This window comes from Pongo abelii, chromosome 9 (genome assembly GCF_028885655.2).
Source record: "Pongo abelii isolate AG06213 chromosome 9, NHGRI_mPonAbe1-v2.0_pri, whole genome shotgun sequence".
Taxonomy (NCBI): Eukaryota; Metazoa; Chordata; class Mammalia; order Primates; family Hominidae; genus Pongo; species Pongo abelii.
The window spans coordinates 3,015,391-3,041,719 of NC_071994.2; the positions used below are offsets into that span (position 1 = coordinate 3,015,391).

The 26,329-nt window shown below is 51.3% G+C and overlaps 1 protein-coding gene across 12 annotated transcripts in view; it reads right to left on the reverse strand.

Moving 5' to 3' along the window:
* The window catches only part of CARS1 (cysteinyl-tRNA synthetase 1), a 56,318-nt gene that overhangs the window by 5,342 nt on the left and 24,647 nt on the right, over positions 1-26,329 (reverse strand). For all 12 annotated transcript variants that reach the window (XM_063728340.1, XM_063728343.1, XM_063728338.1 and 9 more), the window contains 12 exons: positions 22,881-23,021; positions 22,579-22,667; positions 20,255-20,376; positions 13,844-13,956; positions 12,765-12,893; positions 12,246-12,375; positions 12,037-12,140; positions 11,478-11,575; positions 10,742-10,931; positions 9,406-9,474; positions 5,846-5,927; positions 597-677 (listed from right to left, as the gene is read on the reverse strand). In XM_063728340.1, the coding sequence (XP_063584410.1) occupies positions 597-677; positions 5,846-5,927; positions 9,406-9,474; positions 10,742-10,931; positions 11,478-11,575; positions 12,037-12,140; positions 12,246-12,375; positions 12,765-12,893; positions 13,844-13,956; positions 20,255-20,376; positions 22,579-22,667; positions 22,881-23,021 (1,348 nt within the window). The remainder of the gene's footprint in view (positions 1-596; positions 678-5,845; positions 5,928-9,405; positions 9,475-10,741; positions 10,932-11,477; positions 11,576-12,036; positions 12,141-12,245; positions 12,376-12,764; positions 12,894-13,843; positions 13,957-20,254; positions 20,377-22,578; positions 22,668-22,880; positions 23,022-26,329) is intronic.

Here is a 26,329-nt window from a genome sequence, read left to right on the forward strand (position 1 = left end):
AAAGATACAAAAATTAGCCGAGCGTGGTGGTGGGCATCTGTAATCCCAGCTACTCGGGAGGCTGAGGCAGGAGAATCGCTTGAACCCGGGAGACAGAGGTTGCAATGAGCCGAGATCGCGCCACTGTACTCCAGCCTGAGCGACAGAGCGAAACTCTGTCTCAATAAATAAATAAATAAAAATTGAAAATAAAAAACAAAAAAATTAATTTTCTGTGGAACAAAAAGACCTCCACAAAGTGGGAGAACAAGCATGAAATCTGTTGACAGTGTACAGGATACAGGCTGGTTTCCTTAGCTGAGAGCATCAAAGGCGGTAGCAACAGGGGCAGTGGGCAGCCAGGCCCCTAGGGGAGATGACGCGCAGGGGAGGTGATGCCACCACACGCAGCAGTGGGAAGGAGCTACGGGGTGCTCCCCTGCCCCTGCCAGGCTGGCCAGCGTGGGAATGGCGCCGGGGGACCCATGGGGCTGCCACTTTGGGATTCTGCATCAACAATCATAATGCATGAGCCTCAGCCCAGCCCCGGGAGCTCTCCTTGTAACACCTCTCCAAGCTCCTGGTAACTTCGTAGCAAACAGCAAGGGCTCACCCACCTTCATGGTCTTCAAACCGCACCCCAAGCTCGGGCAGGATGTCGTCCCGCAGGGCATCGCTGAGCTGCAGAATCTCAGGGACTGTAGGAGAAGCAGAGCAGTTCTGTCAGACATGGAGGGGCCGGGGCCCACACAACGAGTGCCTCCTCCAGTGCTGGGGAGGGAGGGGCCGCGGCCCACAGAACAAGTGCCTCCTCTAGTGCTTGGGAGGGAGGGGCCAGCAGCTTGATCGGCTGCAGAAGCCCAGAGACTAGTGTCTCCCGTAAGCCCAGGGGCTGTTCTGGGGGTGCGGGGCAGAGCCAGGAGGAAGCATAGCACACTGGCTGCTGGAAGCGGTTCTTCCAGAAAGGGACACAAGTTGGGCTGATAGCAGGGGTGGGAGGGTCAGGACAGGCCTGGGGGTCCCTTCAGGTGCTAACACTCTTCATCTGAGGCAGTTTCTCTGTTGGTGCCAGAATCAGCTTTCTTACGGAAGGACCATTTAGACTCAAGCCCTAAGGACTTGGTTCCCAAATGCACACAGGACTGGGATGGGGGTCCTGACTGGGACCCAGGAGAGCTGAGTCCCAGGGCCACTAAGGTGCTCTAGCTCTGTGAGAATCAGGCCTCCCAGGGCTGAAGCGCACGCAGCTGTAAAGGCAGGGGTGAGTAGTGGGGGTGGACCGCAGGTTGCTTCCCTAGACTGTGCTCACCTCTGCCTCTGACTGGGGACCTGACCCAGCTGGGAGGGTGAAAGGAGGCATGACAGGGAGGGCGACTGTGACCTCCATCACATGGGGAGGGAGCTTCGCTTGGAAACCTGTGTGTCTGTGGCTGACTGATTTCAGAGTGCAGCACTGCAGACTTGCCGGGCATCCCACGGTTCTCCTAGGGGGTTCCTCACGCAGTCTCTACCAGACGCCCCCTCTGTGTCTCTGCTCTGCCCAAGTTTTCCCGTTCCCAGCCCACGCACAACGCCCAGGTGGGGAACAGGACATAAGAAGTTTTGGGTGTTACAGGGTAAATGGGATGCCAACCTATCTCAGAAAGACTCCAGAGTATCAGGTGATGTGACAGCGTCTCCTAGACTACATCAACAGGACGGATGCTTGCTGCTCTCCAAGTGACAACTTTCTGCTCTGAAATCTGACCTTGGGTTTGCTGGAATCACCACACCCTTTAGTTTTCTTCTGGCCCCTCAGCTTGCTGCGCCCAATTGTGCTAGGCGGGCAGGTGCCCTGCCCCCAGCCTGCTGGGACCCCCACCATCCCACCCCATCCTCCTGCCTGCCCTGCCTTTGGGCAGCACTGACCATGCGCATGCTGCCATTCTCGTCTGTCCTTTTCCTGCTGTGTCCTCATGACTGAGACCCCTACAGCTCCTTGCTGGGCACCCCACACCTTCATTCACTGCTAGATAAAATATTCACGTATCCGGGCAGGCGCGGTGGCTCATGACTGTAATCCCAGCACTTTTGGAGGCTGAGGCAGGTGGATCACGAGGTCAGGAGATCGAGACCATCCTGGCCAACATGGTGAAACCCCATCTCTACTAAAAATACAAAAACTATCTGGGTGTGGTGGCACGTGCCTGTAATCCCAGCTACTCGGGACGCTGAGGCAGAAGAATCGCTTGAACCAGGGAGTCGGAGGTTGCAGTGAGCCAAGATGACACCCTGCACTCCAGCCTAGTGACAGGGCAAGACTCCATCTCAAAAAAAAAAAAACAAAAAAAAAACTGCATATCCTTGGGCTTCAAGGCCCCGCTCATAAGCAACAGCCACTTTGGGCAGCTTCCTGAGTTTCAACCTCCCCAGGAAGGGACCTAGGGGAACGATGGCCTTTATATTTGTCTGCAGTATCATTCCTGGGAACGGGCCCTCCTCAGCCACCTGAGGAGCAGCTGACTGGGGCATGAGCTGAGGTAGGTGCCTGCCCTTCAGTCTTTGAAAGCCACCCCTGGATAGCACCCTCATTAGAAGGAAGGCCAGCCAGCACCTGTGGTCCCTGTCACGGGTGTCATGGGAGGCCACAAGGCCAGCACGCCAGCCCACCCGCCATGGGTGATCATCAGAGCAGGCACCAAGAAGCCTCCCGGGCCACACTCCCTGGGGGAAAGGGACACACGCCGTACCCCTCAGGCCCACACCGGCCTCTGGGTCTGGATTCTGAGGAGCTGAGGAAGAAGCCTCTGTGGCTTCTGTTAGCAGAGCTGGGGCAGAGGAGCAGACAATGACATCATCATCAGGGATTTACTGAAGAGAAACGTGGGCTACAAAGATAACGCAAAGGTGATGAGAATTCTTCCATGGAAGAATAGACAGATCACGGCCCATCCATCCATGGAATACGATTTGGCCATTAAAAAGGCAGGAGGTCCTGACACAGGCTGCAACACAGATAGACCTGAGGACACTGTGCTCAATGAAATAAGCCAGACACAGGACAAACACTGTGTGACTCCACTTATATGGGGTCCCTGGAGTAGTCAAATCCACAGGGACAGAAGTAGAAGGTGGGCACCAGGGGCTGAGGGAGGGGATGTGGAGTTGCTTTTCCATGGGGACAGAGTTCCAGTTTGGGAAAAGGGAAGAGTTCTGGAGATGGACGGTGGCGGCTGCACAACACTGTGAATGTCCCTAATGGCACTGATCTGTATATTTTAACATAAGGAAAACAAAAACGTGGCGATGGGGAAATGGCATCATCTCCCCAGTGCAGAGGGCCCTGGTCCAGCCCCTGGCTTTCTCACTTCAGTGCCTCTCTTCTGGTCAAACCCTGAACCCACTGCCCTCCTTGCCAGGCCTGTGCTCTCTAGCTGACTGGACCATGGGGGTATTTCCAGGGGAAACGGTTTCTTTTTTGTCTGTCTGTGGAGCATCTGGCCTGGGCCAAGCAGATCCCAGCTGATCTGAGGGCCACCCCTGAGCTTGTTACACACTCACTTTCTCTTCGGCCAGCCATGAGATGTTAACAGTGAATAACAAAACAGTCACTATTTGCTGCTGCTGGGGAGACAGGGTGATTGCACCAGAGCCACCTCTAACACGCTGCCCCATCGGAAGGTCTGAGGCCCCTGGATCCCCAGGGTCTCTGGCTCACAAGGCACATATGGAACGATGTACAGGGTAGGGATCACCACCATCTTAACCTGGGGCCACATCACCCATCTACCTGCTCCAAGCAACAGAACAAAAGTGAAAAGCAAACAGAAAGCAAAACCAAACTACTTCCAGTGCTGGCTGGCTGGTGCCACTCTCCAGGCCTGAACAAGCCCTGTCCTGGTCAGGGCCACCGAGCAGGAGCTTGTGCCTGGCCAGTCCCCCTTCGGCGCCCTCCCGGGGCTGTGGCACGCCAGGGAAGCCAAGGCCACATGTGCGATCTTGTATGACCCCGGGGAGCTGGGGCCCGGGCTCGGCCTTTGATGTCCCCCAGAAGGCAGGTGGAAATGCAGGTTGCCTCCAGGAATGGTCTTCCCAAGCCCATGACCCCAGCGATGCCGCTAAGTTAGTGTTGCTGGAGAGCCCTGCGCTGGTCCTGAATAGGCTGATCCAGGCTTGGTTCAGTTTGATTCCAGTGCTTTGAAATGCTGAGGGCATCAGGTGTTGGAGAGGGGTGATGGTGCTTATCTGGTCAGGTCAAGTGCGCCCACCGCTGCCGGTCAGGGGCTCGGTCAGGCCCAGGCCCCTCTCCAGGGCACTTGTGGCAGTCCAGCAGCCCGGCCAGCCTCTCCTCTCACCCAGTGTCCTGCACTCTCCTGCAGCCTGTGGAGCTCCGAGCTCCCGAAACTCTTTCCTGCCCTCCTGCCTCCGGCTCCACTGTCCCCTGCCTGAAACAGGCCCAGATTCGGCTCCTCCGCCTCTTGGCCCCTCCACCCACCTAGGCTTCCTGATCCTTCCTCAAGGTGCAGCTTCTCCTAGAGGCTTGCTGGGTCTCTGTCTGCTCTGTCTTCAGCATGCCCTGCCTGGATGCTGCCCCACTGTGACCCTCCATGATGGGCTCTGCACAGATGAGGACCAGGTGGGTCCCAGGTCGGACTTCCCACCACACAGAGGCCCCCTGGGGAGGGAGAACAGCATAGCAGGTGATGGAGGAGCACTCGAGGTCAGTGTGACCTGGCCAGGGCTCTGCTTTCCTCTTTTGGAGGATCATGGCGGTAAATGAGGCAATGTGCAGAAAGCAGTGGGCAGGGCCCAGCACATCCTAAGTCCTCAGTGTGTGTTCCCAGCTGTGCTGTTACTCACCAATTCAGAACCACTCAAAGGAAGAAGCAAAGGCCTGCCTGATGCTGCTTGTTGCTGTGTTTAACACTTTCTTAAAACTGGCCGTCAAAACGAATGCTCAGATTCAGCACTTTCTAAGTCTTAAACCACACACATCTCAGAAATGTCAAAAGATGAAGGAATGGCCAGGCACGGTGGCTCACGCCTGTACTCCCAGCACTTTGGGAGGCCAAGGCGGGCGGATCACGAGGTCAGGAGATTGAGACCATCCTGGCCAACACGGTGAAACCCCGTCTCTGCTAAAAAAAAAATACAAAAAATTAGCCGGGCGTGGTGGCCAGCGCCTGTAGTCCCAGCTACTCAGGAGGCTGAGGCAGGAGAATGGCGTGAACCCGGGAGGTGGAGCTTGCAGTGAGCCGAGATCGCACCACTGCACTCCAGCCTGGGCGACAGAGTGAGACTCCGTCTGAAACAAACAAACAAACAAAAAAAAAGATGAAGCAATGGCTGCTTATGGACAGTGAGGGGCCACTGTGTGAACCCCAAGTTCAAGCATTCGTCTGGCATGCCCGAGCAGAACCCTGGAAGCTGCAGCTCGGCTCCACTCTGCAGCAGGAACGAGCCACACCTCAGCGCGCCCAGCCTACCAGGTCACCAGGAACAAAAATAAGCCCCAGTGTGAGCCCAATGGCAGGTGGTGACTGGGCTGGTGAGAGGGCCCGCCACTCTGCCTCCGCTCAGAGAAGGAGAGGCAAGTCAACCGTGGCCCATCACAGCACATGCTTGGTCCCCACTGCCCACTCAGCTGCACTCACTTGAGGATTCTGCCCTGCAGGGACATGCGGGGCTGTGGTGACTGGGGTGTGTGGTGCTGATGCACCTGGTGGGTCCAGGCCCGGGATGCCGTTCAACACCCTGTGGTGCACAGGGCAGCCTTCCCAGAGGATGATCCGGCCCGAACGCCATAGTGCCTCACGGGAGATGCCCGAGTCCGGGGAGCCCAGTGAGGGGAGTGGCTCCCACACTCTTTCCAGTAACTGGTCCTCACCTTTTTGCTCTCGGGCAATCTTCCGCACTCCTTCTCGGAATTCTGATAACACCTGAAGGTAGGGCATGACTGTGGCCTCGAGCTGTGGAAAGAAGTTTTGGTTCGCTGAGAGCTGCTCACACTCTTATATTTGTAACTGAATAATAGCTCAGTGGCCACAACACAGGGCAGGGACTGGCATGGGCAGTGCTGCTGTGCATACTACAGCTGTGACCGGCATCCCAGAGCCTGGACGCTCTCGTCCCCGACACGCGGTCCCTGCTAGGTGTGCGAGTCACACAGACTCTCAGGCCAGAGAGCATGAAGTGAGCTTCCTTTCTATTGCAGCAGGTGGGTCTGCAGCCGCTCTGCCCAGCTGCTGACAGGCCTTGCTTTTCTCAGGTCAGACACGCTGCTGTGAAACAGCTCGTCTTCATGGTTTCAGAGGGGCCGTCTCTGGGAGGGACTATTTCCTAAGGGGCCCAAGGACATCACTCCCCAGGCTGGGGCCTTACCTATGCTGAGGCTGGCGGCTCCCGGGCCGTGCTTTCGGTCTGATCTGTGGTCACACATACACTTGTTTAAGATTAATGATCTCCATTAAGTACCTACTATCTACATGCGCATGAGCAGCTACACTAAGATTCACTACCCACAGTAACACTGGGGAGGCGGCCACAGGATAGAAAAACCTTTCTACTACATTTCCCTTTTTTTTTTTTTTTTTTTGACGGAATCTTGCTCTGTCACCAGGCTGGAGTGAAGTGGCGCGATCTCGGCTCATTGCAACCTCCACCTCCCAGGTTCCAGCGATTCACCTGCCTCAGCCTCCTGAGTAGCTGGGATTACAGGCACACACCACCACGCCTGGCTAATTTTTATATTTTTAGTAGAGACAGGGTTTCACCATGTTGGCCAGGATGGTCTCAATCTCTTAACCTCGTGATCCGCCCGCCTTGGCCTCCCAAAGCATTTCCCCTTTTTTTTTTTTGAGATGGAGTTTTGCTCTTGTTGCCCAGACTGGCATGCAATGGCGATCTCGGCTCACCGCAACCTCCGCCTTCCAGGTTCAAGCGCTTCTCCTGCCTCAGCCTCCCGAGTAGCTGGGATTACAGGCATGCACCACCAAGCCTGGCTAATTTTGTATTTTTAGTAGAGACAGGGTTTCTCCATGTTGGTCAGGCTGGTCTCGAACTCCCGACCTCAGGTGATTCACCCACCTCAGCCTCCCAAAGTGCTGGGACTACAGGTGTGAGCTCCCACGCTGGGCTAGCATTTCTCTTTTTTTAATAGGACAGAAAAGGTTTTAGGCTTTTGGGCAAGGTTGCTCCCTGCCCCTTAGCTGATTCAGCAGCTCAATAACCAAAATAAAAACATTAGCAAGTGCTGGCTGGGCACGGTGACTCACAATTGTAATCCCAGCACTTTGGGAGGGTGAAGTGGGTGGATCATGAGGTCAGGAGTTCGAGACTAGCCTGGCCAACATAGAGAAACCCTGTCTCTACTAAAATACAAAAAAAATTAGCTGGGCATGGTGGTGCATGCCTGTAGTCCCAGCTACTCAGGAGGCTGAGGCAGGAGAATCACTTGAACTCGGGAGGTGGAGGGTGCAGTGACCGGAGATCGCGCCACTGCACGCCAGCTGTGGAAAGTTTTTGTTCACTGAGAGCTGCTCGCACTCCTATATTCATAACTGAATAATAGCTCAGCGGCCACAACACAGGGCAGGGACTGGCATGGGCGACAGAGTGAGACTCCATCTCAAAAACAGAAACACACAAATTTAGCAAGTGCAAAAGTCAGGCAGGCTAACAAGCCCTTGAGTCTAAGCCAAGCTCCCTGAGACCCACTTCTGCATCCGAACTTTGGACTTCTTGGGGGTTTTCGATCTGTATCTCCACCCACCACACAGCCAGCCCAGACAAGCCTTAGGGAAGGACAGAAAGGGAGGCATTCACCCCCCTGCTAGGCTCAGTTCCAGCCCCAGGGGCACTGGAGGGGAACTCTCAGAATGGCTGCAGGGGTCTGTCTCAAGAACGCCTAGGGCTGCAACCCCCACCTGAGCACGCTAGCAGGTGGCCGCGTGGCGACACTGAGGTGGTACAAGAGGTAGGAGCTGCCTCTCTTGTTCCTAAAAACCATTTGGATTTGGAAGTTAATCCATGAACGTCAAATGGCCATGATGTGTGGGCACAGGACGTTTTGCCAGCAGGCTCACCATTCGCTGCAGCTGCTTCTTTGCAATCAGCTGACTGCAAAGGCCAAACGAGGCTGCTTGGGGGATGCGGATGTGTGTCCACAGCACGCTGAAGGCAGCCCCACAACCACAGCAGCCGTTAAGATGAAAAACACTGCAGTTCAAAGGCAGGCTGACTTTAACCCAGGAGGTGTGTTTTGGTTTTTTGTTTTTAAAGAAAATAAATATCTTAGTATCATTTGCACAAGAGAACAAAGAAGCTATGTGGGTTTTCTTAAAAGCACCAAAGAAGGTTCATATCAGGAAGTCTCAAAAATACCACACCAACTACCACAACCAAGCTAGCTAGTGCTAAGGCTGGCAAAAGGCACCAGGCCATGGCAGGACTTCTTACAACACGGACTGTTTTCTCTTTGTAAGTTGGTTCCTGGGGGAGCATCTGTAAGCTCCATCTGCATGGGGGCTCTTCACACCACTTGTCATTAGGAAACAGGATTTTAAAAAGGTTTTGCATTTTGACTTTGTATTAAGCTCCTGTTTTAATTAAAATTACAGTTGTTATATTTAAATATTTAGATCTGCATTCTAATCGAATAGTTAAAGAGCATTCTTGACCTGGGAGTGGGTGGAAGTCCATCTTTAAGAAGCCTGACTGTGGGCGTGTCAGAGGGGACAGGGGTTCTACAGCAGAAGGATATGACTGACAGTGTGTGTCTGCTCACATGCCAACTGCAAACAGAAGACAGCAATGGACTGCCAGGGTGTTCTGCATGGATTTTCTCACCACACAGACCCACTAGACAGGGGGCTCTACAGGATGACCTCCCCCTGACCTGTGGGCCACAGCTCTGGGGCAGGGGGTTCTGGCTCAGGCCATGTGGACCGACCTGGGCTCAGGGTCAGGACTGGGCCTGTTAGGGCATCTGCCCAGCCCCATAGGGACTGAGGCAGACAGTGGCGTATCTCCCCATCAGTGTAAACTCTGTGCTGTTTGTGAACTCTGCAGCCTTTCGATGAAGCATTTACTGAATACAGGTCAGTATATGTGATGAAGTCACGTGAGTGTTCATGATGCCAAGTGGCCACAGCAAAATGCAAATAAGCAGTAGCCTAGGTAGTTGGGGTCCAAGACTAAGCTCATGGGACAGCACAATGGCAAAGTGCCCCAAACCAACAGTCACAACCAAAGCAGACCCTCCACACTGGCAGGGCAGCTGACCACACTTAGCACTCTCAGAGCCAGAACTGCCATTTAGCTCGAGGCGCTGTCCGGAAGGGTCTGGTGTGGGTGGGCAGACAGAAGAGGGGCAGTTCAGAGGGACACAGAGGGGTAGGGAGTGGGGAGGGAGCAGGTGCAGAAGGCAGGACCCTGCATGCTACTCACACTGAGGCTGCTTCCAGGCCCTCCAACCGGGAATCCCAGGGAGCTGTCCTCTTCTACGGCCCCAAAGATCTAGGAAAAGAAACAGATGGGACCTGAAGCTGCGGCAAGATGAAGGCGGCAAGTGGCGAGCAGCTGTGAGCTGTGTTCCTCGTTCACGGGAGGGTGTGCCCCAAGACCAGGAAAGAGATGGAAGCAGCAGCTTCAGGAGCCCCAGAAACCCGAGCCTGAGGGTGCCCTCATTGCTCCAGGATGGCCCTGACTCACAGCTACCCTCTCCAGCTCTGTTTCAGCCAGAAGCCACTGGAGCCCAACAACAAGGAAAGAGGAGGAGAGGGGAGGGGAGTTGAGTCCAGGCCCTGCTGGCCTTTCAAGGTGCACTGCGGGGAAGGGCTCTGCACAGGATGTGTTCAGAGAGGAGGCCTTGTCCCTGGTTTTGCTTCTTTTTTTTTTTTTTTTTTTTCTGAGATGGAGTCTCGCTCTGTCGCCCAGGCTGGAGTGCAATGGCGTAATCTTGGCTCACTGCAAGCTCCGCCTCCCAGGTTCATGCCATTCTCCTGCCTCAGCCTCTCAAGTAGCTGGGACTATAGGCACCCGCCACCATGCCCAACGAGTTTTTTTGTATTTTTTTTTAGTAGAGACGGGGTTTCACCGTGTTAGCCAGGATGGTCTCCATCTCCTGACCTTGTGATCCACCTGCCTCGGCCTCCCAAAGTGCTGGGATTACAGGTGTGAGCCACCGCGCCTGGCCTGGTTTTGCTTTTCAAACTCCAAGATGGGAGTAGAGGGAAACGGAGGCAAAGGAAAGAAATAGCTCTGAGTAAGGGACAACTATATGGATGTTACTTCTTTTTGTCTGCTTTTGAGACAGGGTCTCCCCTCTATTGCCCAGGGTGGAGTGCAGTAGCGCAATCATGCCTCACTATGGCCCCAACCTCCTGGGCTCAAGCGAGCCCCTCACCTCAGCCTCCCAAGCAGCTGGAAAACAGGTGTGTGCCACCATACCTGGCTAATCTTTAATATATTTTATAGACACGGGGTCTCACTATGTTGTCCAGGCTGGTTTTGAAATCCTGGGCTCAAGTGATACACTCACCTGGCCTCCCACAGTGTTGGGTTATAGGTGTGAGCCACTGTGCTCTGCTTATGGGTGTTATTTCTAATGCGTGAAAAGCACACCAGGAACCAAAGAGGACAGAAGTGTGTCTCCATGTCTCAGAGGTGCTGGGCACCAGGCACAGCACTGGGGGGCACCAGAGGCCTCTGTTCTCCCAGTCCTGGGGCCTGGCTCCTGTGTCCACACAGGCTGAGGGATACGCCTGCCTGGGGCCTGGCTTACCTTCAGCATATGGGTGAGGTACAGGGCGATGTTCTCCAGCAGAGCCTGGTTGGGCCTCTTCCTCACAGCTTTCCGGGCTGCCATATAGAGGTTGCACTGACTGACCAAGGCCCGCATCTCTTCCGTGACTGTGCGGGTGTCAACGTTGTCACAGAGGGCTTTGTGAATTGCTGTCTTCTTGTCATAAAAGCTGAGCAACAAAGAGGAAGGAACGTGAAGTCAGACGTGGTAACACACCATAGAGATTCCCCATGCGGCCAGGCGTAGTGGCTCGCGCCTTTGGTAGGCTGAGGTGGGCGGATCACCTGAGGTCAGGAGTTCGAGACCAGCCTGACAAACACGGAGAAACCCCGTCTCTACTAAAAATCTGAAATTAGCCAGGTATGGTGGCGCATGCCTGTAATCCCAACTACTCGGGAGGCTGAGGCAGAAGAATCACTTGAACCCAGGAGGTGGAGGTTGTAGTGAGCCGAGATCACACCACTGCACTACAGCCTGGGCAACAAGGGCGAAACTCCATCTCAAAAAGAAAAAACAAAAAAGAAATTCTCCATGCACTTCAACAACCAGAGCAGCTCCCATTAGCAGAGCCGCCTATCCTGAATTAATTCTGCACAATGTACGACAGTGTCCCCAGCCCTTCCTCGACAGTCCAGGACACATGGTGGCCAAGATGCGAGGCCAGGCATAGAACATGGGCATGCTCGAAAACCCCAAAGAAAAGGCACCACCTTACTTCTTATTCAGTTCTGCTTCTTCTTCTCCCCACTTCTCAAACTGACCAGTGATATCAACAGGAGCGCGAAGGATATCTTTCACATTTAAGAAAAACTCCTGAAGTTAGAAAAATCAGTTTAACAGCATTTAGGCAACTTTTCCATCCTGAAATATCTGATAAAACTGTTCTACTGCTGTGATTTTATTTTTGGTAAAAATCTGAAAGACCAGAATGCACTGACGTTACGCACTGGTCAGAAAGAAAGGAAAAGATATTTCTTTGACAAAAACATGTTCTTACTTTAGGTTTACAGATGCTCATTTGGTGGAAAGTACGTCAGAAGGACGTGCACTGCAGTGACTAGGAGGACGAGGCCTCTGTCCACTCTGCGAAGCCATCGGCCATTTCAGGAGTGGCCCCGAGCCTGTTAGACCCACTAGCATTGAGGTGCTTTCACCCATGTGCTGGTCTCCATTAGAGACATCGGGAGGCTGCTGCACCTATCACCACCGCACAAGGTGCCCACTGTGCAGGGGAGGCTGCTCCACCAACCTCCAGGAAGGGGCTGGGGACTCACATTCAAGAACTTCTCATATTGAAGCGCCGACTCCATGGTGTTGCTGGAGTAGTCCAGGGTGTCCTTCCACGAGTGCATGAGGAAGGCCAGACGCAACTGCCGTGCTATGTGGGGACACAAGACAGCAACGCCCTTATTCTCCCGAGTGCTACAGCCATTACATATCTATGAGAAGGTGGGTGGGGTCTGTGGGAGAAGCCAGTGTATACCTGAGTGCTTTTTCAAGGCATCTTTAATGGTGATGAAGTTTTTTAGTGACTTTGACATTTTGCAGCCTGCAATGGTCAGGTGGCCTGTGTGCAGGAAGTACCTGACCCAGCAGTCGTTTTCAAAGTAGGCCTGAGTGGAAACAGACAAAGGATGTCAACAGTCATGTGTTACTGGGGCCGCCTCCTGCCACCTGCACTGTCTGCAGCCTTGTTGGTGCTGTCCACAGGCAGGAGCTGCGTTTTCCAGGTGGTGCAGGCGGGGCTTGGAAGGACAGCCCAGGTTAATAAGCCAGCAGGTAACACAACTGGTTCAAATCCAGGCTAGTCTGTTGCCAAAGGCCAGGCTGTCAATGCGGAAACCACACTAAATGATCAGCGTTCAGATTCCACCCATAAGCCCTGATGAAGGTGTCAAGTTCTAGTGAGAGAGGCCCTTCTGAGGCCCGGGCTGACTTTTCCCCCACTGCAGTACAAACACTGTGCTCTTGCAACTGACAAGGGGACCCTGTTTTCACCTACCTCCGACTGCGCCAGCTCATTGTCGTGGTGGGGGAACCGGAGGTCGAACCCACCTCCGTGAATGTCCATCGAAGCCCCTAGGAGGGTGCCTGCCATGGCTGAGCACTCAATATGCCAGCCTGGACGACCCTGGAGAAAGCCGAACACACGGTGACCGACCAGCCTACCGGCTTGTCTAGGCCTTTATCACTTATCACTCCAAGTTGATGGCCCTTAAATCCTCTGAACTTTATTGGAACAAGCGTTAAATCCCACACATGAAAAGACTAAGGGAAGGCTGGGCGAGGTGGCTCACACCTGTAATCCCAGCACTGCAATGCCGAGGCGGACGGATCACGAGGTCAGGAGTTCAAGACCAGCCTGGCCAACATGGTGAAACCCCGTCTCTACTAAAAATACAAAAAAATACAAAAATTAGCTGAGCATGGTGACGTGTGCCTGTAATCCCAGCTACTCAGGAGGCTGAGGCAGGAGAATTGCTTGAACCGGGACCAGGAGGCAGAGGCTGCAGTGAGCTGAGATCGCGCCACTGCACTCCAGCCTGGTGACAGAGTGAGACTCTGTCTCAAAAAAAAAAAAAAGACTAAGGATAGCCTTCTTTGGTGCAGTTCATAAACCGGTCCTATGTGGGCTGAGGCTTAGGTGGAGTTACTGAATTACATCCAGACCTCTGAGCCCTTGACAGCTGCAGATGGTGACGCCCCTTCCTAGGGTACCCTGCAGTGAAGAACTGCTGTCACTGGGAAGATGAGAAGGCATCCTACACCCTGGGGCCTGGAATACTCAGAGTCACAGAACACAAGAACCAAGAAGCCTCCATGGACGTCTACTCTGATCACATCTCCATTTACAGACCAGAAAACAGAAATCCCGGGAGGGAAGTGATTTGTCCAGAGACTCAGGGAGTCTCCATGATGTCCAGGTCCCTGGGGCCAGGAAGCCTGTGCTGCACCAGTACCAGGTTCTGGCCCAGTGACAACATCCTTCACACACAGAGCGGCCCTCTGCTGGGGGCCTGAGAGTGTGGCTGGCACCAGTGCCCCTGTCCAAGCCCCACACCTTCTAGGCCACTCACTCACCTTTCCCCAAGGGCACGGCCAGGACGGTTCTCCGGGCTTAGAGGCCTTCCATAAGGCAAAGTCATTGGGAGAGCGCTTCTCACTCAGGCGGTCTGCAGAGATGCTCAGGTCGCCTGCAAACACGAGGGACGCCAGGCAAGGTCACTCAGCAGCACCCACAGATCCACACGTCTCACTTCAAGGCCATCCTGGGTGCCTAATGGCCAGTCCTTCTGACTAACTTCTGTTTGCTAACTTGGCTCAAGCACTTCTTCAAGTAAACTGTGTATTACCAGATTCTGCTGTTGACCCAGTGTCTAGATTTACAAAACGGTTCATAATCCCCAAAGTCACCAGCTTATATACCTGGCTGACTTGAGGCCACATCTGGGGTCTCTGTAAGACATTCATCTTCCTGCTGCCTTCTCACAGCATTAGCCCACCAGTGTCTAGGACAAGTGATAGCACCCTGGGCTAAAGCTAGGAGGTGACATAGTGGTGCAGCCCACTGGGGCATGGCTCAGGGATCCTGCCTGGTTCATGCGGGTGGGGTCAATATGTCAAGGGCCCGCACAATTATTTGCTTATGGGTTCCGGGGGATATAAGGACGCAGCTAAGCTGCTGTGTACTATGGCAGGGAACCTGGCGGCAGTGCAGTGGTGAAGGGGATACTTGCTGCTCCTGTGTATTTGTAAGGGGAAAAAAGGTGAAGGAAACTAAAGAATAGTCCAGGAAGGCCATAAGAAAAGGGGACTACTGCTCTTGGCACAAGTTCTATTTCCTGGACAAAGCCAATGATCACCTGGCCAACAAAAACAAGACTGTCTATGCCTTGCCGGAGGGATGAGAAGAAACCCCTTGGTGAATTCCATGCATTGACTCGGTGACACTCAGCCACCTGACACTCAGGGTACAAGATGGTCTGAGTCCCCAGAAAAGGAATGCACCATCACTGCAGATTTCTCTCAATGATACATGCAGGACCAATGGAAAAGATTAGCTGCTGTGAACACAGAAACCTGTGAGCCAGTCCAAAGGTCACGCAGAGAATCACCCTTTGTTCGATGAATGGGCAGAGCAGAGGCCTTCGCTCTAGGCACAAGGTTGCCAGGACCCACGCCAGGTCTTGCCCGGCTGCTGCAGCCTTTCCTGGTCCCTGGTCTAAGGGCTGCCTTAGGTGCTGTCACCCCCTTGTGGAGGAAGAACAGACTCCATCTAGGGTTCTAACTCAGGTGACCCTGAAGAAGCTGCAGTAAGATCTTTCCAGGTAACAAATCCGCTTTTCAGGTGCCTAATCAGGCAACAGACCTAAGCTGCTCTGAGAAACAGAGTCAAGAGGAAAAGCACTGCTAAATATATTTTTCTAAACACCAAGTTCATGATTATAAAATATGTACTAAATGTAGAATATTTGGAAGATAAAAAAAGAAAACTAGGAAAAAAATTGCCATAATCTTTTAACCTAGGAATTACTACTGTTACCATTTTGGTATACTGATTCCCAGATTAAAAAACAAACAAACAAAAATACCAAAAACCTCTGCAAGCAAAATCCAGATCTATCCACCAACACGGAATGCCGCTGTCCTAGTTTCCTTCTACCTCCTCACTGTTCTGCCATTGATAATTTTGCAAAAGCACAATTTGATATGACCCATGACATTCTCTTTTAGATGCTCTTTGATAGAAAATATACATTTATGTTTCCAATTTTTCATTATTATGAACTTACTCCTGAAAGTTTATATCTGATTTTTAAAAAAATACACTTTGAAAAAATTTATAACAGAGAACACAGGACCCTCCCCACAAACACCCTATCCTTCAGCAAATGCCACACTGCAACTGCCCTCACAGGGTGAACGAGAATTCTAAGCCAGGCTACAGGCAGAATGACGAGGCCGGTCACTGGCCAGGTGCAGTGCGCGTCCACCCGCTTCCCTGCAGCTCTAACTGACAGTCACATAGCACGCTGACCACCTGCTCCACCACTGTTCCTAGCGATAGAATCTCTAACCCTGGACCTTTTTACCAAGAACTGCTTAAGGTATTTTTCGGATCCTGAATTCCAGCAGGATAGCTGTTGCCAACTGGTCTGAAGACCTGCACCAAGGAACTGACTCGTTGCAGAAATGTGGTTTACCTCCCTGTCCCATGACTTCATCCCTCACTTCCCCAGCAACCGGCAATCCCCATCACCTGTCCAGATCAATTAAAAACCCCTCTCCAAATCTCTCAGCGAGGCCGATCTGAGGTTCCTCCCATCTCCATTTGTCCACCATACAATTACTATACTTTTTCTGCGGCAACTCCTGGTATCCCGGTATACTGACTCACTGTGCATTGGGCAACAGACCTATTATGGTTACAATACAATCTCTTTCAAGTTTTCCTTCTTGGTTTCATTTCCTGTCTCTCTCCCCAGAGGCAGAGTGAGTGTTTCTAGCTTTGACCCTACAAGCATGTTGGTACCAGCACAACAGGGTCCTGTTCTCTCCCACTGGGGGAGCTTCCTCCCTGCGTAGGCCTTCCTGCCACGTGCCTTCCCGAGTGGTCTGCATGGCCCATCTGCCTCTGGTGGGTCATCTTACTTGGCGGAGTGGGAGCTGTCATCATCTAGGACCACTCGGGCCCCAGCATCACCTCTCCCCTTTTCCTCTACCATTAGAGTCCCCATGGCGAGGAGCACATGACTGCACGGAGCTAAGGCTACACTCCTTATGACTCCCTATGGTGGGGGGAGGTTGCGGGGGTGGTCATGTGCCCAGGTCTGATCACTGACTGTGGAGGGGTGGAAATCCCTGTCCCTCTTCGGTCCTGCATATTGGCCGTTAGATTCTACTCCCGTTTCCTGGAACTTAAACCAATGCTGAAGTCTTTCTGGAAGAAAATGGGCCCAAGAATAAATAGTATTTAAGAAAAAGAGCCTAGATGGGGCCAGATAGCAAAATTCATCATAAAGTGGCGTGTCAGTGTGCTCTAGCTGCCTCCAGAACATTCCTTCACCTCGTGACCTGAGGGAACTGCTCCACTTACCAGTCCCACCTTTCCTATGTGCTGCCAGTTCCCTCCCGGCATCTAAGTGTCAAATGCAGTGCGAGTTGTTCATGGCTTCCTCTAAGGACTTTAAGAAATGCTCTACTATATCCATAGTTACATTCCATTTTTGTCTTGTTATTCAAACATACATACATACATACACACACACAGGATCTTGCTGTCAGCCAGGCTGGAGTGCAACAGTGTAATCACAGCTCACTACAGCCTCTGCCTCCCTGGCTCAAGCAACCCTCTTACCTCAGCCTTCTGAGTAACTGGGACTACAGGTGCATGCTACCACGCTCAGCTAATTTTTAAAATTTTTGTAGAGATGGGGTCTCACTACATTGCCCACGATGGTCTCGAATTTCTGGCCTCAAGCGATCCTCCTGCCTTGGCCTCCCAAAGTTGAATTATACACATGAGCTATAATTCAGCCCTAATATGTTTTTCAATCTTCTACTTTTATTAATCAAACTTGCTAACGGTTTTTCTATATTATTTTTTGAGAAGAATCAGCTTTTGGCTTTTACAATTGTTTCTGTTTCTTTAATCTCTGATTTTACTTTATTTCCTCCTATTTCTTTCCACTTCTTGTTCCTTTCCCAGCTTTTTGACTGACTGCTTAGCTCACTTATTTCCTTTTTTTTTTGTTTGAGATGGACTCTTGCTCTGTCACCCAGGTTGGAGTGCAGTGGCACAATCTCAGCTCACTGCAACCTCCGCCTCTGGGGTTCAAGTGATTCTTCTGCCTCAGCCTCCCGAGTAGCTGGGACTACAGGCATGCGCCACCACACCCGGCTAATTTTTGTATTTTCAGTAGAGATGGGGTTTCACCACATTGGCCAGGCTGGTCTCGAACTCCTGACCTCGTGATCCGCCCGCCTCGGCCTCCCAAAGTGCTGGGATTACAGGTGTGAGCCACTGCACCCGGCAGCTCACTTATTTTCCATCTGTGTTTTTTAATAACCACATTTAAAAACATCAATTTCCTCTAATTGGTGCTTTACGGGCATTCCCAGATTTGGTGTGTGGCACCTTCGCTGCCGTTCTGCTTAAACACCCCTTATTTCCCACTGTGATTTTCTTTCCTAGGAGTTATCCAGGAGCATGATTTCAACCCCCCAAACAAGTTTGTACACTTTAGATGTCCGTCCTGTCAGTGTTGGTGTCTTTTTTATTTTAAAAAAAAATTTTTTTTTAATGTTTTTGAGACAGAGTCTTGCTCTGTTGCCCAGGCTGGAGTGCAATGGCACAATCAGGGCTCACTGCAGCCTTGACCTCTTGGGCTGAAGTGATCCTCCTGCCTCAGCCTCTTAAGTAGCTGGGACTATAGGCACGTGCCACCACACCCAGCTCATTTTTAAATTTTTTGTAGAAAGGGGGTCTCCCTATGTTGCCCAGGTTGGTCTGGAACTCCTGGGCTCAAGCGATCCTCCTGCCTCAGCCTCCCAAAGTGCTAGGATTACAGGTGTGGGTCGCCATGTCCGGCCAAGTGTTGTTATCTAACACAATTGCTCCGTGGTGACAGAATGAGGTCTCCTTGACAGAATGAGGTCTCCTTGAAAATGGTTCTTTGAGATTTGTGGAAATCTTTCTGTGGCCTGGCATATGTTTCTGTGTTCTTGGAAGGAAAGGATGTTCTTTAATTCCTGAGTGCAAAGTTCCCAGCTCTCAAACCAAGCCTGTTAACTGTATTTCAAACCTTTCATATCCGTATTAATTCTTGGCCTACTTGATCTGTCAACTCCTGGGAAGTGCAAGAAATGTGGGCATGTCCACTCTGGTTCTAGGGTTGTGGAGGCTTCTGGTCCAGAGGCCCAGGCTGCATCCTCTCAGAGCTGAGGCGCTTTATCATCACAAACCCGCCCCTCTACTCCCACAAACCTGGAGCCTGAAATGCCATGGGTCTGATATTTATGTGTCAACCTGGCTATCTCTATCTTTTTTCAGTCTGTGCTGTCTGGTTTTATTTTATTATTATTATTTTTTGAGACAGAGTCTCATTCTGTCACCCAGGCTGGAGTGCAGTGGCACAATCTTGGCTCACTATAACCTCTGCCTCCTGGGTTCAAGTGATTTTCATGCCTCAGCCTCCTGAGTAGCTGGGATTATAGGCATGCACCACCACACCTGGCTAATGTGTGTATTTTTAGTAGAGATGGGGTTTCGCCATGTTGGCCAGGCTGGTCTCGAACTCCCAACCTCAGGTGATCCACCCACCTCGGCCTCCCAAAGTGCTGGGATTATAGGCGTGAGCCACCGCACCTTTATTTTAGGTTCTGATATTTCTTTAGAATAGAGCCTAAAATTAGATAAAAGTATGAACATTTTTATGGCCAAATTGTCTTCCAGAAACACTAGGGCAGGCGGGATGGGGGTGCAGAACGTGCCCTGGCACATTGCAGGAATCCCCACTCTGCAGGGAGGCTTCCAAAGTTGCCTCTTGTGGATGTGTCCCCAGATTTCACTTAAGGGATAAACATGAAGAAAACGCCAACGAAAGGGTTCCCAATATAATTCTGCCTGGTCTAGAAAAAGTCTGATATCTGTGTTGGAAGCATTTGGATCCAGATGGGCGCAGAGGCTGTTGTCAAATATGCGTCACTCGGCACACATCCCAGCACCCCACAATCCCCCTAAACCTCACATGCTCAGCCAGCAAACACCAGCCCTGTGAATCCAGGCCCCAGGGGCCACTATGTTTCTCAAGACAGCACTATGTTTACTGTCTTTTGTTTCTTAAAAAATAACGCACCATAAAAAAATGACATCTTGTCTTTTACAGCAACATGGATGGAACTGGAAGACATTCTGTTAAGTGAAATAAGCCAGGCACAGAAAGACAAATATCACACACCCTCTCTCTTATGTGGGAGCTAAAAAACGGTGGACCTCAAGGAGGTACAGCATAGAACAGTGGTCACCAGAGGCTGAGAAGGGTCAGGTCAGGGGGAGGGAGTGAAGAGAGGTTGGTTTCTAGGCACAAACACACAGACAGAAAGAATAAGTTCTTGTGTTCCATAGCACAGTAGGGCAACTATAGTTACCAAAAAATTTGTTGTATATTTCAAAATAGCCAGAAGATCTGGAACATTCCCAATGCAAAGAAAAGATAAATGTCTAAGGTGATGAGCATCCTAATTACCCTGATCATTACACACTGTGTGCATGTATTAAAACATCACATGTACCCCATAAATTGCATAATTATTATATATCAATTAAAAAAACACATTTCACGGTCTTAGAGCTGCATAATGGTTGAGTATAGAAAACTCCTAACATTCCTTCAGGTGAAAAAGCACTGTTCCCAAGAGTCTGCAGAGTCAACACAGCCCAGGCTGGGCCAGGAGGGAGAGCCCACGTGCTCTCAGGCGTGCCCTCCTCACCTTCCCCTTCTTGAAGGGCATTCTGATCTCCAACGGCCTCAGGCACCAGCTTCCCATAGGAGTGCTTCTCGCTAGAAGCAAACTTCGCTGTATCAAAGTAGACAGACCCGTTGGAGACATAGCTGGAAAACAAAAAAGGAATTGGGTGGGGTGAATCTAACAGACCTGCAAGTGTTTCGGCAGGATGACAGTGACAAAATAAAGCAGGGCTATAAGACTGCGAAATCTGTGGCCTGTCTACTCTCCGTGGTGGCCACTGAAACCGTATCAGCTGTTTGGACCGAGTGGGACACCAGGGCCCATCCCGCTGCGGAGGCAGCCTGCCTGCCCCGGGCAGCTCGTCCCTCTGCCTGGCGTCCCGTGACCCATAAAGCTCCCATCCTGCCTTGCTCAGGGCTGCTGCCATCCTCATTCTTGTGTGGCCTCGCCTTTCCCTGAATGTCCACAGTCTACCCATCAGCTTAGCCCAGCTGAGGCTCTTGGGCTCCACGAAGCACTCCAGGTTACTCCAGTCTGGAATGACCTGTCCTCTCCGAGCTTCGGCTTGCCCATGCCTCTCAGCTTGGCACAGGCTCTTATGCTGCCCCACAGTAGTTTGTGTTAAGTGGGGAGAGAAGCAGCGTTACTGCTTAAGAGTCTGCCCTGTTCCTGCCACTGTCACAACCTCTTGTTTCTCTTTCATCCAGCCTGTGTGGTTCCTGTGGGAGGGAAGCAACCCGAGGCTGGACACAGTGTGTCTCTGGGAGCAGGGGCACGGTACAGTGCTGAGCACTACGGTGGGCGGCAAGCCACCCAGGCGCTGAGGCAAGAGACCGAGGACACGAGCTGTTCCAGTATAATAAAATATAAAATAAGAATAGTTATACCAGATATAGATCTTAGATATGACTATATATGAATATCATTAATCATTAGTTTGTAGCAATTACTCTTTATTCCAATATTATAATAATCCTCGCTCTATAATCATAATCTAGGAAAAACCAGGCCATACAGAGATAGGAGCTGAGGGGACGTAGTGAGGAGTGACCAGAAGAGTGCGAGCCTTCTGTTATGCCCAGACAGGGCCACCAGAGGGCTCCTTGGTCTAGTATTAATGCCAGCGTCTGGGAAGACGCCCATTGCCAAGCGGACCGTGGTCTACCGGTAGCGTAGAAGTGTCAAGGAAAAACACCCGCTACTTAGCAGACCGGGAAAGGGAGTCTCCCTTGCCCCGGGGGAGTTTAGAGAAGACTATACTCCTCCGTCTTGTGGAGGGCCTGACATTAGTCAGGCTCACCCACAGTTATCCGGAGGCCTAACCGTCTCCCTGTGATGCTGTGCTTCAGTGGTCACGCTCCTAGTCCGCCTTCATGTTCCATCCTGTACACCTGGCTCTGCCTTTTAGCTAGCAGTAGCAAATTAGTGAAAGTATTAAAAGTCTCTAATAAGCAGAAATAATGGCGTAAGCTGTCTCTCTCTCTCTGCCTCCTCTCTCTCTCTGCCTCGGCTGCCAGGCAGGGAAGAGCCCCCGTCCAGTGGACACGTGACCCACGTGACCTTACCTATCATTGGAGATGACTCACACTCCTTACCCTGCCCCTTTGTCTTGTATCCAATAAATATCAGTGCAGCCTGGCATTCGGGGCCACTACTGGTCTCCGCGTCTTGGTGGTAGTGGTCCCCCAGGCCCAGCTGTCTTTTCTTTGATCTCTTCGTCTTGTGTCTTTATTTCTACAATCTCTCATCTCCGCACACAGGGAGAAAAACCCACCGACCCTGTGGGGCTGGTCCCTACACACTTCAGACAGATAACCGGGTTCCTGTCTGCATTCCCATTTGTTGGCCATTTCTGAAAATGCTTACTTTGGAGATTGAGACAATACAGGCCAGAGAAGTGTGTGATGGATTCGCCAACAAAAAGTCACTAAAATCATAGCCAAGCGATAGATGCTGATGAAATGCACCCTCCCTCGGGATATGACACCAGGACTAGCACTCTCGAAATGTCCATGCAATGGCACTGATGTCTGTGAAGGCCCAACAGTATTCACACTCACCATTACGCAGCTCTGGGGCCCCATGACCGATGGTCTTGGCTGCCGAGCTTCCCAGAAGATTCTGGGTTAGGTTCTCACCATGGCCGCCAGGACAGTGGAGACCCACGCTCCTCAGCCCCTGGGTGGGGCCCAGAGTTGTAGGAGGAAGTCTGCTGGGGACTTCTAGCTACGCAGCCCCAGAACACCTGCTCCTCTGCTTCCCAAACTCAGACTCAGAGCTGGGGAGTTCCTCCCTGTGCGATGTTCTGCAGCCCTTCCCTCCCTAGGGAGGGCCCTTGTGCTTACCCGTAACCGTTGTCCACAATCTTCTGGACAAAGTTCACGATTTCTGGCACATACTCACTAACCCGGGTTAAGACATCTGGAGGGAGAACCTGTGCAAGACATGAGAAAGTCCTGGGATTTTCCCTTCTGAAAACCACACGTTCCATAAAAACGTTACCAATTCATAAAACGAAAAGCCCATTATGCCCCTCAAGTTCAGTGTTGACTTGGCCACTTAATTGAGCTGGCCTTGCCAAAACAGGAATTTAGAAATCAGGGCCCTTAGCGCAAGAGAGCCAGTGCAAGACAACTGTGATACTTACGTTCAGAGCCTCCATGTCTCTGTGGAACTCCCCCTCCCAGAACTTGGGCAGCTTGGAGAAGATGGAATTGTCAGTCACATCACAGCCAAGTGTAGAATCCAGCCAGTCAGAGAGCAAATCCTTGGCTTCTTCCAGCAACACCTGAAGAGAAAGAAACAAAAACCCAGGAGTGGGCCACATACTTCACATGAGCACATCTCGTGCAGTTGGTGTGAGCCCATCAGTGCCCTGAATTCGAAGGTGCTGGCCTTGATCTGTGAAGAGCCACCGTCTCCTAGGGAGACTGTGATGCTTACACAACTGGCTCGGCTGAGACAAATACAAGACTCTACAAATGGGCAGGTCTCACATGAACTCAGAGGAGCAAAGCCGAGGAGGCCGTGGGTGCAGAGGCAAAAAGAGGTGGGAGGGCCAAGGTGGGGCTGGTGAGCATGTGCAGCCTACCTGGGCCATGCAGGGCAGGGTTATGGGCAGAGGCTGGGCAGGAGCACACTGTGTGGAACCTACAGTACAACCCCTTGGTGCACTCAGGAAAAGATTCATGACGGAGACAGCCAGAGGTTAGGAGAGACAGGCAGGGCACTGGTCCCAGAGGTCTCAAAAGCCCCATCTCCCTGATGCCATTGACTGAAGATGCCATCCCCACTTGACATACCATGGAATGGGACGAAAAACCACCAATCCCAGCAAAACATGGCACCTGTGTGACCCAGGTCCTGACTACACACACTCTAGGCATGAGACATGCCCCAACTGCACTCATGTCAGAAGAGAGAAATGTCTACCCTCCACCTACCTTGGAAGGGACCCAGAGTTCTCAATGCACTGACCTGGACCTAGGACAGGGCGTGGCACCAAGCAGATGGTCTGTGGCCCACTACGGGAATGAGAGGCAAAGAACCAAGGCTGGAGAGAAAAAGTGTAGGAAAATGGCCTGGCAGACAGCGAGGACACAGGGCGGACAGAGGAGTCACAACACAGACAGAGAAGGGGCACAGGGCCCACGTGGGCCAGGTTCTTGATGCAGTCCCTGTCTACAGCTCCTGAATCAAACAGATGTGTTAATGTATTGCAGGCCTGCAAGTGGCAAGGCACTTCTGCAGGAATGAGCACACCCTCCCCACCGCGGCGGGGCATCCAGTGGGCTGACAAGCACCAAAAGCAGGGTGTGCGCTCTGGGGAGCAAAGGCTGCCAAGTCTGCTGCCCGAAAAGCAAACACTGGGCCTGCCCCAAGTACAGGGAAACATGTGCATCCTGGCCCTCAGGATCGCCAAGGTCATGACCCAGAAGAACTGACATCCTAATCGAGGTCACCAAACATCCAAGAACATGAACAACTGTGAATGGGAGTCAGCAGAAACTACAAACAGATGGACACTTCAGATGGAAGAGTTATCAGATATATAATAAAATGCAGTAAATATGACAGGCTTAAAGACAAAAGGACGGACTCACAGATGATACGCAATAGCAAGCAGGGAGAGGCCAGCAAAACGACCCAGCTAGATCTGAAAATAGAAGCAAACAGAACCTGCAGAGATGAAATCTATTAACAGGCGAAACAGTGACTGTTTCACTCCCTGTCTGAAGGACAATGAGTGACTGTTTCACTTCCTGTCTGAAGGAGAATTTGTGAACAGGATGAAAGAACTGAAGAAGTCATCTAAAATGGAATAGAGACAAGAAGGAAAATTTTATGAAAGACAGGTTAGGAGACACGGAGAAGGATGAGATGAAATGATGAGACTCACATCTAATTGGCATCCCAGAGGAGAGGAGAGAGGGAATCGAGTAAAGGTGATACTTGAAGACACATCTGAGAATTTCTCAAAACCCATGCAACAATCCAGCCCTGGGAAGCACACAAAATATCCAGTAGGATAAGTAAAAACAAATCTCTTACAATGTCTTAGTGAAATAGCAGAAAACTGAAAAGAGAGAATATTTTTATAATGCGCCTGATAGAAAAGACATATTTACCGATAAAAGAAAAGTGATTTGAAGGGCAGCCGATGTTTTCAACAACAGCCAACAATGGAAGCCAGAAGACGACAACCACCTTGAACAAACAGGGAAATATATACACTTCAAGATAGACAAAAGCTGCTTCCCACCAATACTTCTAAGATAATGTTTCTAAAACTTGCCTGATGATAGGACTGGAATACTCAGTGTTGCTGGTCAAGCATACAGATTAACAATCAAAATGCATAAATACAAAATGATAAGAGACTTCTGGTTTCCAGTTTCACGTAAGTCAGGAGCTTGGAAGTTGCCACTCTACCTAACAACAGGGAAAAAGCTGAATAAACTGAAAAACCAACTCTTCTTAGATCCATAAGAGAAGTAAGGTCACAGGGCAAACCACTGCCCCCCAAATTGGAGAGACCAACAGAAGACAGAGAATCACAACTTACCAGAGCAGAGACTCATAAGCTGAAAACTCTGTGGGAACCAGTGTTGGGGGAGGAAAACCAGGACTGTAACTGAGAGATTGCTGTAGGCTTAGTGTAGGCAAGTCAGACAGCTGAAAACCCCAGGGACCCAGTCATAGGGGACCCCACACTTTTGTGAGTTTTACCTCTAGGAACCTGACCAGGCTCTCACAGCGAATACTGGAGAAAAATTCCCTTGTGTTTCCAATAGCAAGAAAGGAAAGGAAGCGTTCCAAAATATACCAGTGCACTCTGTTCTTTTTTTTCTTTCCTTCTTTTTTTTGAGATGGAGTCTAGCTCTGTCGCCAGGCTGGAGTGCAGTGATGCAATCTCAGCTCACTGTAACCTCCGACTCCCGAGTTCAAGCAATTCTCCTGCCTCAGCCTCCCAAGTAGAAGGGATTACAGGCACGTGACACCACGCCCAGCTAATGTTTGCATTTTCAGTAGAGACGGGGTTTCACCGTGTTGGCCGGGATGGTCTCAATCTCCTGACCTCATGATCTGCCCATCTCGGCCTCCCAAAATGCTGGGATTTCAGGCGTGAGCCACCGCGCCCGGCCAATAACTGGTGGGTCAGAAGTATAGATAACTATACTTCTGTTAGTTAGTATAGTTTCAGATGCTACTTTCAGTTGGCATCTGAACTGGGGACAGTCTTATGGGACTGAGCCTTCAACCTGTCAGATCTGACGCTGCCTCCTGGCAGATTGTGTTGGAAATGAGTTAAATGTTAGGACACCCAGCTGATGCCTGCTAGAGAACTGACTGGTTGTTGGGGCAGAGGTGGGCTTGGTGAGGGAGAAATCCCTATACATTTTGGTGATCAGAGGTGAAGTATTCTGTTTAAACATTTTTTCCGATCTAAAATGGCTACAACACTGTAGGATTCCAAGTATGTGACATTCTGGGAAAGGCAAAACTATGGAGACAGTAAAAAGACTAGCTGCTGTCAGGAGTTGGGGTGGGGAGGGAGGGATAAAAGCTGGAGCAAAGAGGATGTTCAGGGCAGTG